Source organism: Mus caroli, unplaced genomic scaffold (assembly GCF_978045245.1).
Source record: "Mus caroli unplaced genomic scaffold, Mus_caroli_1 scaffold_8, whole genome shotgun sequence".
NCBI classification, from domain to species: Eukaryota; Metazoa; Chordata; class Mammalia; order Rodentia; family Muridae; genus Mus; species Mus caroli.
Genome location: NW_028227263.1, coordinates 103,036,644 through 103,053,492, shown reverse-complemented (window position 1 = coordinate 103,053,492; position 16,849 = coordinate 103,036,644). Strand labels below are relative to the sequence as shown.

The following is a 16,849-nucleotide window of genomic DNA, read 5'->3' as shown; positions in this document are numbered from 1 at the left end:
AGAGATGATAAACAGTCAGACACTGAGAATTTAGACTGCAGACCAAGTTTTATTGAGTTGGGCAGCGGTGTTATGTTAATTAAACCTTGACTCCCTGAGGAAGAGTCTGTCCACAGAAGGGCAGGGACTGGCCCCAAGCCCAGGCTGCAGACTGTCCACCTGGAGCCCCAGGAGGGGATGTCTCTGGTATGGCTGGACCAAAGGATGAAGAGTGACTATGGCGGAATGGGAGGCAACGTCCATCTTGGGAAAAGGGCCACACTGCTGCTGCTTTCGGGACCACAAACCAGTGTCTGCTGGGGACACAGCCACAGCTGAGAGTATTGGAGAACTTCCAGAGAAGGATCCCTACCAAGACTCAGGCAGCAAGGAGTAGGACCGACCGCGGGGAGCGGGGCTTGCCACCTGTGTCCCCAGGGTGCAACCTGCTCTCAGGGGAAGTATGGCACCTCAAGGGAGGTCTGATGGAAACTGAGCCACAGGAACTGAGGTGGAGGCATCTGGCCACGGGGACTCATCAGTGTCCTGAGAAGTTGAGGAATCCCTCTGTTGGAGAGTCCCATGGGAGTTCACAAAGCTGGTTACAGCAGACAACTTCTGGACAGGCTCCAAGTTCCTGTCCATAATGGTCTGCTGCTGCAAATGCAATGAGTGGTGTCTCGAGGCCCAACGGAAGTAGCTGAGCCTACGCTCCATGGAAGGCATACTGTAGCTCCACGTTCGCACTTGGTTGAGGAAGGACAAAGTTCCTGTGGGAAAAGACCCCGTGGGCACTCGACTCAGAGCCCCAACCCAAGCCCCAGTTAGGCCCTGGAGGCTGACCCCCTTTCCTGGGCTCCGCCCCTGCCCAGCCCAGGCACCGCCCTTCCATCCGAGGCCCCGCCCTCACCGGCCCACAGCATCAAGACCATGGCACAACAGCACAGGTAGAAGGCCAGATGGTAGGATACCTGTGGCCTCGGGCGCAGCCTATTGCAGTTGACCACAAAGAAAGTCAGGCTGAGGAGAATCAGGAGTCCTGCACTGGGGTGGGGCCAGAGAAGGACAGAAGGCTAGACAGGGAACACCACCACCCCCAAAAGGAGAGAGACAGACAAAACCACACACACACACCAAGACAAATTGATACATACTCAAGGGGGAATAGAAACTGGGAAACAAGGCCATCAGTCACAAATAGTAGGCATAAGCTTTTAAACCCAGCTACTTTTGATGCTGAGGCAAGAGAATGGCATATTCAAAGCCAGCATGGACTACAGAGTGAGTCCACAGTCAGCCTGAGATACAGAGAAAGCCCAAGAGAGACACAGAGACACCCCTCTCCCTAGGAGCAGCAGAACTGGAAATCTAGCCACACCTCTGGGTAGGAGGAGGCTCTGGGGTTGGGTGGAGGATCCCCAGTCACCCTGTCCTTGCCAACACTTACCGATGACAATGCTGAGGAAACTGAAGATGAAGTCTATTGTTTTCAGGCGGCGGCAGACTGGTCGAAAGGAGAGGAACATGGTGGGCAGGAGGATGAGGCATAGTGCCAGGGCCAGAAATACGAAGCCCTTGCTCATGTGAATGTAAACTGGGAAGGAGAGTCAGAGAGATAACTGCAGTTACCCCAAAATATCTCTCTCTCTCTCTCTCTCTCTCTCTCTCTCTCTCTCTCTCCCACTCTCTTTTTCTCTCTCTCACTGTAGCTCGCTCTCTCCTTTCTCTTACACCATGAGGATCCCAACCTAAGTACTCAGCAGCTGGGGAGGAGTGCATTTTCAAGGCCTGCCTCAGCAGTTTAGAGACACATGGATCTTTTCTCTCTCAAAATACAAGGTAAAAGCAGTCGAGGGGTCCTGGGGTTGTGGCTTCATTGGCAGAATGCTTGCCTAGCAGGCAAGCATTCCTTCATTTCACCCTGAGCACTGTGCTGAGCTGAGTCTGAGCTGAGCCTGACAGCCCGCTCCTGGGAGGATGATCAGAAACACAAGGTAGTCCACAGATACATATTGAGCTGGAGGCCAGCCTGGGCTAAATGAGACCCTGTTTCAAACAAGGCAGAGGATGGGAATGTAGCTGTCTAGAATCCATCCCCACTAAGGGGCTGTGGCAACATTCAGAGGAACAGCACCTGCCTAGAATCCTCCAATGAGGTTCTTCTGGGGGTGTTGTATGTAGCTTAGTGGTAGAGCCCCTGTGGGGTGTTTGCGTAGGACACTGGGTTCTAGCTTCAGCAAGCCTCTCCCTCTGTCCAGAAAAGGGGGGTGAAGACATCATCTCCACTCACATTACCAAAATCACTACCTAGAAATTCAAAAATAACTCTACTGCCACTCACAGGGTTACCCACCATCAATGATGGACCCACTGTGAGCCCTAACCTACTCCCCCAGAAAGACTCCCGTGAGAGGGCCAGTGTCCCACCCCCACAGTCACCTCTAGCACCCAATGGGAGAACCCCCCCCCCAGTCTATGTATACACTGACCAGTGAATTGTCCCACGTTGGCACACTTATGCCTCCTGCAGTCAATCCAGAGACCGATGAAACCAGTGTACGGACCATGCACATAGGCCATCCGCCCATCCACCACGCTGAACACCAACAAAGTTGCCAGGAAGATGAAGGTGAGGGACCAGCCACGTAGGACCAACTTGCGGTCCTCCTCCCAGGAAGAGAGCAAGTCGGCTGGGGAGGGAGAAAGTTCTGGGGACCTGGATGTTTTCTTCACTCTCTCTCGATGCATACAAACCTTCATCCTTTTCCTCCTTCCCCCGCCCCCCATCTGAAACCTGTTCCCTGTGGATGCTGTTTGTAGCTAATCTCCAGCACCACTTCTACTCTTTCAGTTCTCATGCACGGGCCTCTTCTGATGCAGTACATCTATCAAATTCCAGCATGATTATGTATGCTTGAAGACATACATAAATGATCCAGGGCTTGAAAGAACTCACAAGTGGATGAATGCATGCTTCCTCACTTGTCCTTTAGAGCAAAGAACACTGTAGTTGTCAGAAGAACTTGGGCACAGAGGCCAAGATCTCAGAGGAGAACTAGGTGGCCAATTGATTGCCAGCTCCTCACAACCTGGATTAGGGCTAGCCTGGCCTTCTTGGAGCTTACAGGGCACACATGCATACACCCAGGTCAAATGTGCTAACTGCCATGAGAGATGAAATAGTCTAGATGCACAACAAGAGGGGATGGGTCTGAAACCTGCAACAGTAAGTAGGTGTCAGTGGCTGGGTATTTCCCCTTCTCTGTACCAGAACCCATGCTGACTTCTTGATGTTTTAACGTTTGAGACAAAGTCTCCCTGTGTAGTTTCACTGGCCTGAGTACACTATGTGCACAGTCTAACCTGGACCTCACCAAGATCCACCAGCCCCTGACTCCTAAGTTCTGGGATCAAAGGTGTGCACCAAAATATGCAGCTGCCAAACTGAACCCTTAATGAGACTCCTGGATAGAAATGACATATTCTGGTTGCTGTTTCTTGAGAAAGGGACTCACATGGCCCAGGTTAGGCTAGGCTAACCTCAAAATGTAGCTCAGGGTCATCTTACACTTCTGATCTTCCTGCCTCAGCGTCCCCAGTGCAGGGATGACAGGCTTGCAGCACTCTGCCTGGTTTGTGCCAGCCTGGGCATGGAGTCCAGGGCTTTATGCATGCTAAATGGACAGTCTACTCAACTACAGTGCCTGCCCTGTTATTCAGTTTTGCTTTGAGGGTTTGTTTGTGTGTGTGTGTGCGTGTGTGTGTGTGTGTGTGTGTGTGTGTGTGTGTGTGTTTTGGCTTTTTTTACATTTGTTTGTTTGTATGTTTCTGTAGTCAGGAAGGGGGATCATAAATGCCTTAGAACACATGTAGCAGTCAGACCTAGGGAGTCAGTTCTGTAGTCCCACCATGTGGATTCCAATCATCATCCACTGAACTCAGGCCCTCAGGCTTGGCTGCAAGTGCCTTTTCCAGCTGAGCCATTGCGCTGACTTGGCTTTTGCTGCCTTTTTTTTTCCCTTAGATAGGACTTCAGTATTGGGCCGGAACTTACTATGCAGACCAGACTGACTTCAACACTCTGGTGTCCCTCCTGCCTTAGCACACTGAGTCTTAGTATTACAGGGGTGAGCCATCTAGTCCAGCAAGTGTTTACCATTTAAGCCACTGTCGCTTCATTTTGAAATTAAGCAAATTAGTAGTAGTCAAATATCTCAACAATGGGATATATCACGTTCCACTCCATTTTATAATACAGCTTACTCTTAGATTTTAGTGTGTAGACAGAACTCACTATGTATATCAGGCTGGCCTTGAACTCAAAGTGTTCCGACTGCCTCTGCCTCCTGAGTGCCAGGCACTACCACACCTTGCTCTGTGATGCAGTTTTTGCACCTTTTAAACTAGAATGCATCATATAATCAGGCACACCTTAAAAATCCCCTTTGGCCTTTAAAATAAAAATTAACATTTACTAAGGCCAGGAGTAGTGATGCACACCTTTAATCCTAGCACTCTAGAGGCAGAGACAGAGAGATCTCTGTAATTTCGAGACCAGCCTGGTCCACAGAGTGAGTTCCAGGCCAGCCAGGGCTATTTAGAGAAACCCTGTCTCCCAACAGCAAGCAAACAGAAGATTAACACTTGGATTCTCAGTATTACACAGTCACTGAAATCTGACCAAGCTTGCTGTGGTGGCACCTACTCATGATCTCAGGACTTGAGAAACTGATGCAGGTGGATTGTCTTGGTTTTGAGGCCAACTTGAGCTACATAGTGATATTAGGCATAGCCAGGGCTAGATAGAAAGACAATTAATTAGTTAAGTAATTGCTTAATTAATTATAGGCCAACAAGATAGGGCTTAACAGGTAGAAGCTTTACCACCAAGGCTAATGACCTCAGAGTCCCTACAAACCCACATGGTGGACGAAAATCCGACTCTCATAATTTCTCCTTTGACTTCCACACATTCCCTGTGGTTCTCAACCACCAACACACACACACACACACACACACACACACACAGGAGCTGGAGAGTATGCTCAGAGTTAAGAGCAGGGATGGATCTTGCAATGGGTCAGGGTTCAGCTCTCAGCACTCACTACCTAGCAGTCCAAATCCAGAGACCCTGACACTCTCTTCTGGCCTCTACAAGCACATAGTGCACATACAGACACATAAGCACTCACACATCACACAAGGAAATATAAATGGAGGCTGGAGAGGGGACTCAGCAGTTGAGAGCACTGGATGCTCTTCTAGAGGACCTGGGCTCAATTCCCAGGTCACAACTGTCTGCAACTCTAGTTCCAGAGGATCTGACACTCTCTTTTTTTTTTTTTTTTTTTTCTTTTTGGTTTTTCAAGACAGGGTTTCTCTGTGTAGCCCTGGCTGTCCTGGAACTCACTTTGTAGACCAGGCTGGCCTTGAACTCAGAAATCCACCTGTCTCTGCCTCCCAAGTGCTGGGATTAAAGGCGTGCACCACCACCGCCCCGCCTGGATCTGACACTCTCACACAAACATGCATGCAAGCAAAACACCAATATACATAAAATAAAAATATAAATAACTAAATCTTAAAACAAGTGAATGTAAAAAATAAATTAAAATCTAACAATGCAGGTATTTATATAAAAACATATAAAATGTGAGTAATCCTCTAAAGTTCATCAAATGAAAGTTTGGGGAAAGAACAGAATGTTTTCCATTGTTTTTGTTATTATTTTGAAACAGCCTCTTTCAAACTTTCAGAATGGGCTCAAACTCAGTGTAATCCTCCTGCCTTTGAGTGCTGAGACTGCAAACATGCATTATCATACCCTCCTTGGGAAAGGGATTTTGAAACTCCCTCCTGTTTGGGAAGTCTGCCTGTCTACCTTAGTCCTTACCAAATTGTGGCTGGGTCTTTCTCCTCCCCCCACCAACCCCAGACTGGAAGTCTTCAAAAGCAAGAAGCAAATCTAGTCTTGTGTGAGGCCTCAGGGAAAGGAAAGAAAGAGAAACAGATGAGAAAGAAAAGTAGCAGAGAGAGGCATGGAGGCAAATATGGGTACAAAAGATAGAAATGGTTCAGAGCAGCCCTGGGAATTGACGGGAAGACACGAGTGGGTAAAAGGAATTATGAGTTCAGATCTCAGGCCTTCCAGACTCTCTGTCCTGCCTCACCCTGATCTAGCCAGGCCTAGCTCAGACCTTCATTAACCCAGTGTCACCTTGTCCTACCCAATCCATACTCCATCCAGTCCCACTAGCCCAGCCCTAACAGCAGGGTCACTCACGAAGGCTTATGGTGGTGTCTGAGGCCATGGCCAACCGCAGCCTCTTGGAACCCCTCCAACTGTCATAGAACACACCCCACCCCCAACTGCTACCTAGCCCAAATCCCTGAGTGCTGTCTGGGGACAGAGAGACAGAAAGCTGGAGCCACAGATAGAGGGACACAGCCTTAGAGCCAGACTGACAGGTTAATCCAGGAAGCCATTGAGAGTGCCTGGAAGCAGAGGCTGATTTAAACTGAGTACATTCAGAAACTAGCCCCATCCTGCTCTTCAACATGGACCAGAACTCCTCTGACCTCCAGAGCAAAGAGACAGCAGCTCCCAGCAGCAGGCAAACTGAAACGCAAGACTCTCTGAAAGTGACCTCGAGCCTCCTAGATGCCACCCAAGGTCAGAAGGCTAACACGCAAACTCCTTTGCCCATCATCCACATTCGCAAATTAAGCAACGTGGAACCGTCAACGTCCACACCTATGCCCCGAAGGGTTAGCATCCAGGAACCACCAGCATCTGTCTTTCTCCCTCTCAGGGTTAGTACACTGAGCTCACCATCCCCATCCACCATTCTCCCTCGAAGGTTAAGTACTCAAGAGACCCTTCTTCAGGGTTCCCAGTCCAATGTACAGGACATACAGTCTGTGGCCTACAATCGATGGCTCAGTTCCAGAGAGTCTGCTTCCCTTAACCATAATCGCCGGCTCAGCATCCTAAGCTCTCATACCCTGTCCAGTGCCCAGTCAGAAATTCGCAGCTCACAAACCGAAACTGAAAGCCACCCCTCCATACCCCAGTCATATAGCCCCAACAGAAAACAAATGCGGCCCAGTGTGGATGTCCCCCCGTCCATAACCCAGAGCCCACAGGCCAGCATCAGAAGTTTCGAGTCCTTTGTCTGGGACTCCAAGGACAGCTTGAAAGAGATTTCAGATGACTCTTTGTCTAATCACAGTACTCTAGGCAGCACCTCAAAACTGTCCAACATTTCTACTATAATGAACTCTAGTAGGTAAGTACAGGAAGGACGTGGGGGTGGGAGGGGGGCCATATTCAAGCCTGGAGCTCTACAACTGCACTTGAATCTGGGGGTGTAGCGATGGGTAGAGGAATCTCTGGGTGAACATAAAAGATACGCGTTTTTGTTTTTGTTGAGATGGGGTCTCGGGGTCTCTCTACATAGACCAAGCTGGCCTTGAACTCAGAGATCCTCCTGCTTCTGTCGTCTGTGCTGTCTAAAGGCCTGTGCCACCAAGTCTGGCTTCTCGGGTGGGATTTGAAGGATTGTGGGGTGACTAGATAGGGTAGATGGGCTTCCTGCTGACTGACGCCAGTCACATGATCTGTCACAGGGCTCAGAGCAAATGCTGGACACTGCTTCCCATAGGCTGGAGGCTGTTGCTCGAAGCCAAGAAGATAAGCAGGCACCTTAGCCTGGTGCTGACTGTGGCCGGCATGGTGATGCTCAGCCTCATCGCCTTGTGGAAGCCCTGGATCCACTTCCGAGTGCCTCTAGGACCCCCAGGGGACCCCGCTGGTCCCCAAACCATCTCCATTGACACCATCTTCTTCATGCGCTGCCCTGACATCTCCTGCATGAATGAATACGATAAGAATGCATGTAAGGCTGGCCCCGTCCTCATCCCTCCAGAGACCCAAGTCTCCTCTTGTCCCAGAGAATGTCAAGAACAGTTCTCCCCTGAGGTTACTCTGATACCCACACAATGTCTTCATGATCAAGAGCCTGATGTCACTAACCAAAAAGTGTACCTCACATGCCAGATCTGATGCATGCAATACCCAATTTTTTTTTTTAGAGCAGCTCAATGCTGGTTTGTGCATGCATGCATAAGTGTGCAGATGCGAATGCATCTGTGTGTCCTTGTGTGTGTGGAGGCCAGAAGACAACCTCAGGTTTTGTTCTTCAGGAATGATCTTAGTAGGGGATTCAATTACTATGATAAAACACTATGACCTAAAGCAACTTGGGGAGGGAAGGGTTTGTTTCACCTTCAGTGAATCAGCATCTGCAAAGCAAAGGTTTCATTTTCCTGGCTCTTAATTCAATCCTGGGTGGTTTACAAGGCTTCTAGCCACCTGTAACTCCAGTTCTAGGCAATCTGATGCCCTACTATGGTCTCTAATAGTACGTGTGTGCCTGCCTGTCTGTCTGTCTGTGCCTGTATTTGTCTGTGTCTCTGCATGTTACACAGGTGGAGGTTGTAACAGAGGTTGATGTCAGGCACTTCCCCACCTTTTCATCTTAATTTTTAATGTACTTATTGGAGACAAGCTGTCACTATGTAGGCCAAGCTGGCCTCAAACTCACAGAGCTCTATCTTCTTCTGCTTCCCAACAGCTGGGGTTAGAGGCATGCACAACCATGACCACCTATTTTAATTTTTTTATTTGTATGTGTGTGTGTGTGTGTTATATACATTAGGTGCAAGTTCTCACAGAAGCCAAAGAAAGCATCATATTCCCTGAAACTAGAGTTAGAGGTGATCGTAAGCCACCAGTGTACGTGCTGGGAACTGAACTCAGTCCTCCAGAAGAGCAGCAAGCACACTTAACTGCTAAGCCATCCCTCCAGCACAGAGCTGGTGTTGTTGATTCTCCTGTTTTCCCAGATTTGCTGGACATGGCCTGGGCCTGCATCCTCATCTCCGGTGTCATGAGTTTCTGTGTATTCATGGGTCTCATCAGCACTATCTTCTTCCCTAGCACTAGCCTGCCCTTGATGGACTTCTCTCTCTTCATCTGCAGCCTCTTAACCGGTATGTTACTATGGTGCTTCCCATGGGCGCCCATCACAAAGGCTAGCCCCATCCCCCTATACTCAACCTATCCCACCTCCATCTTCACCCTCAGCCCCAGCTCCTTACAGATCTCCAGCCATCATGATGCCTCTGGCCATGAAAAGAGCCTCACTCTCTTAGTTCTCATGTCATTGCCAGCAAATCAAAACCCCAAGTCCTCCTCCCTGACACCTGGTCCACCCCCACCTCATCCTGAACACCTTACTCTCCTCAGCCTCTTCACAAATCTCAACACCCAACTTGGCCTCAAGTCTCATTCCCCTCCATGACTGTCTCAAGGCCAACCCGACCCTGTCCTTCTGAGAAGCTCAGCCTTATCCTCAGTCCCAGTCCAACCTGAGTTTCACCTCCTTCTTGGCCCACACTCCAACCTACCAGCTGGGCACTTCCCTCTGAAACTCATCCCAAGCAATTCAACAACATCCTCTTCTTCAACCAAAACCCAAGGACACCTTCCACCTATTCTCATCGCCAGCACTTCCTGGACCCCAACCTCCATACACAGCTCCATGTGGACTTCTGTCCCAGTTTTCCTCAAGCTACTTCATCTCTCCAAGTGGAACTTTCATTTTTCTGTTTTAAAAAACTGGGTCTCGTATAGCTGAGGCTGACCTTGATCTTCATATATATGCAGCCAACTGTGTCCATGAACTTCTGCTCCTCCTGTGCTGAGATAATAGGTGTGTGCTGTCATGCCATGTTTATGTGGTGCTGGGCATGGAACCCAGGGATTTGTGCATGCTAGGCAAGTACTCTACCAACTGAGCCACATCTCGGCCCCTTGGAGATAATATTTTCTGCCGTTGAAAAATGTAGGGAGTGTTCAATTAGAAAATGTTAACTCTGTTACTTCTGTCACCACATTGAGTGCCATGGTTGATTCAGCACTAATCTGACTAGCTAGGCAAGCATCCTCTTCCTCCTTCCCCACTCTGGTGTATGTCCCTCCTTACCCAGTAGATAAGGTCAGTTCTTTGGTCAAGGTCATATAAATAACTGAAAATCCCCTGCTAAAACCTCCAGACAAGTTTCTTGGGTCCATCCAAAGCTCATAGGGTAGTGATAGGTCTAATCCTCTGGGCATATGTAAACGAGATACTCTATGTGGTCTCCCTTCAAAGAAGTCATGAATGGTGGCACAGGTCTAACATCCCAGCATTCAGGTTTGAAGATAACTGAGATAAAAAGGGGCCAGCACTTCATGCTAGTTTGATAACTAACACTCACTGAGATAATCTCCCAGCCTCTCCCAAGCAATTCAAAACTGACATGCTGACTAGAACATCTCATGTCCACACACATACCCAGATTGGGAGAGGTTGAGGACATTTTAACTAGTCAACAAGTGATGTTATACTCCTGTCTTTCAAAGTAATTGACCATAACTTCGAGTTCTGTCATACAACATTTTTGTAAAAGAACAACAGCGCTGAGAACAGAGCAGTCTGAGAACAGAGAGCAGTCTAAGAGCAGAGAGCAGTGCTGAGAACAGAGAGCAGTGCTGAGAACAGAGCAGTCTGAGAAGAGAGCAGTGCAGAGAACACAGAGCAGTGCTGAGAACACAGAGCAGTGCTGCGAACACAGAGCAGTGCTGAGAACAGAGCAGTCTGAGAACAGAGCAGTGCAGAGAACCAAGAGCAGTGCAGAGAACAGAAAGCAGTGCTGAGAACACAGAGCAGTGCTGCGAACACAGAGCAGTGCTGAGAACAGAGACCAGTGCTAACAACAGAGACAGTGCTGACAACAGAGAATAGTGCTGAGAACAGAAAGCAGTCTGAGAACAGAGCAGTGCAGAGAACATAGAGCAGTGCATAGAACAGAGAGCAGTGCAGAGAACAGAGAGCAGTGCTGAGAACAGAGCAGTGCTAAAAACAGCAGTGCAGAGAACAGAGAGCAGTGCTGAGAACAAAGCAGAGCTGAGAACAGAGAGCAGTGCTGAGGACAGAGTACAGTGCTGAGGATAGAGTACAGTGCTGAGGACACAGCAGGCTGAGAACAGAGAGCAGTGCTGAGAACAGAGAGAGCAGTGCTGAGAACAGAGAGCAGTGCTAAGGACACAGCAGACTGAGAACAGAGAGCATATAGCTCCTGTCTGCTAGTAGCTTGCTTGTGTCTGCGTCATCTGGTAGTTCTTGCTATATTATCACTGTGTCTGTTTCTGAGACCAAGTCTTACCTTGCAATCCAGGCTGTCCAGAAATCCCAGCCACCTTCTTGTTTCAGGCTTCCTACTGCTAGGATTGAAGGCAGTACACTCCTAATTGTTGAAACCGCAAAGTCAACTGGAGGTTAAGACCACATTCTGCTCTGGAAGAGAGTGGAGTGCTGCTCCCAACACCCACATGGCAGCTCACAGCTGCCTATAACTCCACCTCTAGGGGGAGCTACTGCCCTCCTCTGGCATTTTGGGCACTGCAAGCAATTGTGCACACCAACACCCGCCCCCTCCCCACACACACACATAATTAAAAAATAAAATAAATTTTAAATATAATTGTTTTAATATAGGCCACAATTAATAGAAAATGCCTTAGTTTAAAATGAGGCATTTTCAGTCAGATAATTCTATCATTTTAACTGAACATCTTGTGTTATTTCCAATAACTCAAAAGAAAGGCAAGTTCTGTCCAATCTGAATAAGAGTTTCTTTTATCCCCTTTCCGCAAATTATCTTCAATTCCTATTGATTGAAATTACCTAAAATGATTGAATTCTGTGTGTGTGGCTCCAGATTCCCAACATTAAGGAGGCAATGAGAATCTGTCACAGTCTTTGAGGTTTACCATGGGTCATGCATGACATACCAATCACCACACACCCTTATGATGGCCCTCAAAGATGAGCTGGTGGTAATACCCACTGTAGAGATGAAAACACTGAAGCTCAAACACACAAGGGACTGCTCTAAGGTAAGGGGCAGAGGTAAGGTAAGAGGCCTGGTTTTTGAGTCCTAAAACCTTCCAATGTCTCACATCAGGGTCCTGTCAGGAATCCAAGGGTGGAGGTTTAGGGTCTGGAGATCAAAGACATTAGAGGCAATGTGGTGGCACATGCTTACAGTCTACCACTTGGGAGGTTAGAGCAAGTTCAGAGTCAGCCTGAACTACACAATGAGTCCAGTAGTTAGCCTGGGCTATAAATAAATGAGTACAGTACCTAGCCTGGGCTCTAAATAAAGCAAGATCTTATCTCCAAATGATGACAACCAAAAGAAAGGTAGGACATGAAGGAGGGAGAGAGAATGGAAGGGAGGAAAATGGAGAGAGAAACAGAGGGAAGAAGTTACAGGAAGAGAAAAAAAGGGGCCTGTAGATGTAGCTCAGCTGATAGAGCACTTGACTAGAGGACACAAAGCCCTAGGGTCCATCCCCAAACTGTATACACTGAGCATGGCATGGTGATGCATGTCTGAGACTGGGAGAATTCAAGGCCACCCTCAGCTGCATAAGGAGTGTAAAGAAAGCCACAGCCTGTGACTACACCTGGGGGCAGGGGGAGGAAGTCACACCTGTTCTATGCTATACAGGGATCAACATCATTCTGGGGGTCCTGTTCTATCTGATGCAAGCCCGAAAGTTCCTACAGGAAGGCATGACCTACACCCTGGGAAGCAGTTTCTACCTTGCCTGGATCAATGTCTTCTTCTTCTTCATGATTGGTCTGCCTGGGCTCTGGGGTGGCATCAGTGGTGCAGATGGTGTTGTGGGCATTGTTGGGAGTCGGGGTAGGGTTTCACACAGAGCCAGGGAGGATGGGACTGGGCTTGGAGTCAGGGCTAGGGATTCTTGTAGGCTTGGGGTGGGCTAGGGACAAGGTGAGGGTGAAGTTGATTTGGGGTTTAAGGATGGGGCAGGGTCTGGGTTATGACAGTGTAGGGTACCAGGTGAGGCTAGCCTACTGACCTCTGTGTCCTCTGCCCTCTTTCTCTCTCAGGTTTCTTCTCCTATCTGAACTATATCAACTTCTGGTCTATCCTGTCCCTCCAGCCCACATGGTCTTAAGATATGACAATGAACTAACAATGGCTGTCAGCTGCCCCACCCCCATACTCGTTATGTAACTTCTGACTCCCTTCAACCCAGAATACTAATTTATATTTTAAAGAAAAATATCTTCTGCCCAGAATATTTATTTGGCTCTGTATGGTGAATAAAGCATTTCGTGGACCTGCCATATTTCCTTACCCCCTACCTTGTCCATCTTTTTCCTCCTAAGTAGAGGGATAGAAAAGGGATTCTGGTTTTCTTTTTTTTTTTTTTTTTAAGATTTATTTATTTATTATGTGTAAGTACACTGTAGCTGTCTTCAGACACTCCAGAAGAGGGCGCCAGACCTCGTTACAGATGGTTGTGAGCCACCATGTGGTTGCTGGGATTTGAACTCTGGACCTTCGGAAGAGCAGTCGGGTGCTCTTACCCACTGAGCCATCTCACCAGCCCGGGATTCTGGTTTTCAAGACAGGGTTTCCCTGTGTAGCCATGGCTGTCGTGAAACTTGCTCTGTAGACCAGGTTGGCCTCAAACTCATTGAAATCTACTTGCCTCTGCCTCCAGAGTGCTGAGACTAAAGGTGTGAGTCACTACCACCTGGCCACAAGTTGCTTAAGCTTGTTGAACAGTTGACTTTCAGCTTTTACTGTCTGTCGTGGGGTTTTCTTGTTATTGAGACAGGGTCTGTTTTGACCAGGCTAGCCGGAACTCACAGAGATGTGCCTGCCTCTGCCTCCTGAACGCTAGGATTAAAGGTGTCCATCACTGTCCCCTAGCTCCACCCTTTAGTCTTACCATCAATATCTCACCTTTTCTGAGAAAATCCTGCTCATATCCTCGGCTCCCCTCCTATCCTTTCCTCCAGTCCAGCCTCCCCACCCCTTTCTCTTCTTCCCAAATGCCTGCAACACAAGCCTGTTCGGCTTGAGGAGGGAGGTGTGGGGCCAAGAGTCCTCTGATGAGTGGGGGAAGGGTTATCGTGTCCCATGCAGGGATGAGGGTCCCTTTGCTCACTCGCATATGTCTAGAGACTGTTCCTGACTACCTCCATGACTCATAGCAAGGCTGACCCACTTGGGACTCAGTGTCCTTGTCTGTAGAATAGAGGCAATGATATACTGCACAGGTCCACCCTTTTGATATCACCACATAAGTTCATAACCAAGAACTGCATGATCAAAAGGCTGGAGAGATGGTGTGATGATTTGAATAGGTATAGCCTCCCCCCCCCCCATAGACTCATGTGTTTGAATGCTTGGCCCATGGGAGTGGTGCTATAAGGAGGGGTGGCCACGTGGGAGTAGGTGTGATCTTGTTGGAGGAAGTGTGTCACTGTGGGGGTCAGGTTTCGCGGTGAGGTCTCTTATGCTCAAGCCCTGCCCAGTGTGGAACACAGGCTCCTTCTGCTGCCTGTGAATCAAGATGTAGATCCCAGCTCCTCCAACACCATGTCTGCCTGCACACTGCCATGTTTCCCACCATGATGATAGTGGACTAGACTGCTGAACTGTAAGCCAGCCCCAACTAAATGTTTTCCTTTATAAGAGTTGCCTTGGCCATGGTGTCTCTTCACAGCAATAAAGCCCTAAGACAGATGGCCTAGTGGTTAAGAGTTCTTGCTTGCTTTCCCAGAAGAATGAGTGCAGTTCCTAACATCCATATTGGATGCCTCACAACTGCCTGTAACTCCAGCTCTGCCCTTCTAGCCTCTGCAGGTACTGCATTCACACATATGCATATGCCCCCCCCAACGTGTACACTCAGACAAATGAAAATAAAAATAAAAAAGAACTGTATAATTGAGTTATCAAAAAAAAGTCACAAGGGTCTGGACAGATGGCTCAGCTTTTAAGAGTTTTGCAGAGAACCAGGGCTTGATCCCCAAAACCCTCATGGCGGTTTCCAACTGCCCAGAGCTCCCATCTGACCTCTAAGGGTACCAAGCACACACATGCAAGCAAAACACTCACATATAAATCTAAAATAAGCACATTGTATTTTCAAAGAAAAAAAAATTAGATGTGTTCTCATGTATTTCAGGTTGGTCTGGAACTCACTATGTAGCCAAGATGGAACCTAAGTTCTCAGTCTCTTGCTGACATTCTAGGTGGGCACAAGCATGCCTGGTCTAATGTTAGGGATGAACCCAGCGCTTCCTACATGTTGAACAGACACTCTACCAACTGAGCCACATTCCCCAAGCAAATGCGTCCATTTTTAAACAGAGCTGAGCAACAACTCTATCTTATACTAGATCTACAAGTGATCAAATAAACACAGTGTCAATACTGTGCAGACAGATGCAATGTATGTGCCCATAGATGAAGGTAAGGAGGTCCATGCTATGGGGAAAGAGAAAAAGTGTCTTATTTTTCTGTTGCTATGATAAAACACCCAGATAAACGCCACGTAAGGGGACAGGTTCACAGTTCAAAGAGCAGTTCATCACATGGAGAGGTAAGGTGAGGGAGGGTCAAGGAGGCAGGAGCTTGAGGAGGCTGCTGGTCACACTGCATCTGCAGTCAGAGGGACATTTACACTGGTGCTCAGCTTTCTCCATTTATGCAGCCCCATGGTTCCCCAATAGTGGGTGTGTCTTCCCAGGTCAACTAATCCAACTAAGATGACCTGTGCATGGTCAGAGGCTAAGCTAACCTAGATAACTCTCCACAAGGTATGCTCCAAGGCTTCTTTCCTAGGTGATGGCAGATTTGGAGAAGTTGACCATATTAACCATCAATGTGGTAACGGGAGCCAAGCACAGAGGCAGACAGGGAGCTTTCTGAGCTCCAGGCCAGCCTGTTCTAGAGAGAGAGGCCTTGTCTCAGAAAACTATTGACTTTCCTCTGGTGTGAGCCAGCAGCAATAATGGAAACTCGTTTACCTAAGAGAAGAATCTTGCCCTTTACTTCGGACCACTAGGTTCCAAGGCCAGTCTCCCCAGCGGAATGAGAAAGAGCCCTAATGAGCAACCCAGCTAAACAAAGAATACTCAGGTCACATTAAGGAATCTAGAGCTTGAAGAGTGTAACATGGAAAGACTATTTGGAGGGCAAATTGAAGAAGAAAGAACTGGTATGAGGTGCACTTTTTTTTTTTAATGTTCTATGAATTCAAGTTGAGGACCCACTTGCAGCTCATCCAAGTATTCAGAACCCTGAGCCTTATCCCCCCCCTCCCCCCAGACCTAGGGCGTCCAACCCTCTGCCTCCTTCCTCAGACCCAGCAGTCCTTATCTCAGCCTCCAGATTCAGACCCAGTAGTCCAGCCCTCCTGCCTCACGCCCTCATACACAAGGGTCCAGACACCATCCACCCTCCCTCATACCCAGGGGTCCAGACCCCAACCTGCCCTCTTTCTGGCACAGGGAATCCCCGCTTTTCTGCCCTAGCGTCCCCGCTCAGAGCCCGCACATCACAGAACCCAGTCCTCTAACTACACCACACCCATGGTTCCCTAAAAGTCTGCCAGTGTGTGCTGCTCCTGCCTCCCGCGCCGCAGCTGCGACTACTGCCTGGTGGGCCCTTTTAGCGGATCCCAACTTCTGCAGCAAAGAGCAGCTAGCCTGCCTCGCTGGCAAATCCGGGGACTTCCGGTTCTGGTCAAACCCCCCACCCCATGGGGGGCTTTCTCGTCCCGCCCTCTCCTTGGGAGCTGTCTAAGAGCTGCCTGACGGAAGTAACGGAAGAACCTTTCAGATATGTTCTTCATTCCCTTCATCCTCTTTGGGAACAACATACCTTATCACCTGATCAGGAATGTCCTAACGGCAACAGACGTTTATTC

The 16,849-nt window shown here is 48.6% G+C and overlaps 2 protein-coding genes across 4 annotated transcripts; one reads left to right on the top strand and one right to left on the bottom strand.

The window, feature by feature from the left end:
* Nucleotides 1-29: 29 nt before the first annotated feature.
* LOC110298266 (uncharacterized) lies at nt 30-6,321 on the bottom strand. 2 transcript variants are annotated; one of them, XM_085841806.1, is made up of 5 exons: nt 6,263-6,321; nt 2,469-2,669; nt 1,427-1,573; nt 890-1,018; nt 30-749 (listed from the first exon to the last, which is right to left on the bottom strand). In XM_085841806.1, exons 1-5 carry the CDS (start codon nt 6,288-6,290, stop codon nt 451-453), a joined length of 804 nt encoding a protein of 267 aa, XP_085697932.1. In that variant the 5' UTR covers nt 6,291-6,321; the 3' UTR covers nt 30-450. The 2 variants fall into 2 exon arrangements, with proteins under 2 accessions (XP_085697932.1, XP_085697933.1); XM_085841807.1 differs by lacking the exon at nt 890-1,018.
* Nucleotides 6,322-6,390: 69 nt separating this feature from the next.
* Nucleotides 6,391-13,190, top strand: LOC110298245 (uncharacterized). 2 transcript variants are annotated; one of them, XM_021167372.1, is made up of 5 exons: nt 6,391-7,268; nt 7,609-7,877; nt 8,887-9,033; nt 12,601-12,732; nt 13,008-13,190. In XM_021167372.1, exons 1-5 carry the CDS (start codon nt 6,538-6,540, stop codon nt 13,073-13,075), a joined length of 1,347 nt encoding a protein of 448 aa, XP_021023031.1. In that variant the 5' UTR covers nt 6,391-6,537; the 3' UTR covers nt 13,076-13,190. The 2 variants fall into 2 exon arrangements, with proteins under 2 accessions (XP_021023031.1, XP_085697926.1); XM_085841800.1 differs by having other exon boundaries at nt 12,601-12,798.
* The last annotated feature ends 3,659 nt before the right edge of the window (nt 13,191-16,849 follow it).

What these genes read in the sequence shown, in the direction of transcription:
- LOC110298266 (XM_085841806.1), bottom strand. Translation starts at nt 6,290, where the DNA reads ATGGCCTCAGACACCACCATAAGCCTTC. An exon ending in AGACACCACCATAAGCCTTC is followed by an intron (nt 2,670 to 6,262) that starts GTGAGTGACCCT and finishes CTCCCTCCCCAG; the next exon opens with CCGACTTGCTCTCTTCCTGG. An exon ending in CAACGTGGGACAATTCACTG is followed by an intron (nt 1,574 to 2,468) that starts GTCAGTGTATAC and finishes TCTCCTTCCCAG; the next exon opens with TTTACATTCACATGAGCAAG.
- LOC110298245 (XM_085841800.1), top strand. Translation starts at nt 6,538, where the DNA reads ATGGACCAGAACTCCTCTGACCTCCAGAGCAAAGAGACAGCAGCTCCC. An exon ending in TGAATACGATAAGAATGCAT is followed by an intron (nt 7,878 to 8,886) that starts GTAAGGCTGGCC and finishes CTGTTTTCCCAG; the next exon opens with ATTTGCTGGACATGGCCTGG. An exon ending in GGGCATTGTTGGGAGTCGGG is followed by an intron (nt 12,799 to 13,007) that starts GTAGGGTTTCAC and finishes TTTCTCTCTCAG; the next exon opens with GTTTCTTCTCCTATCTGAAC.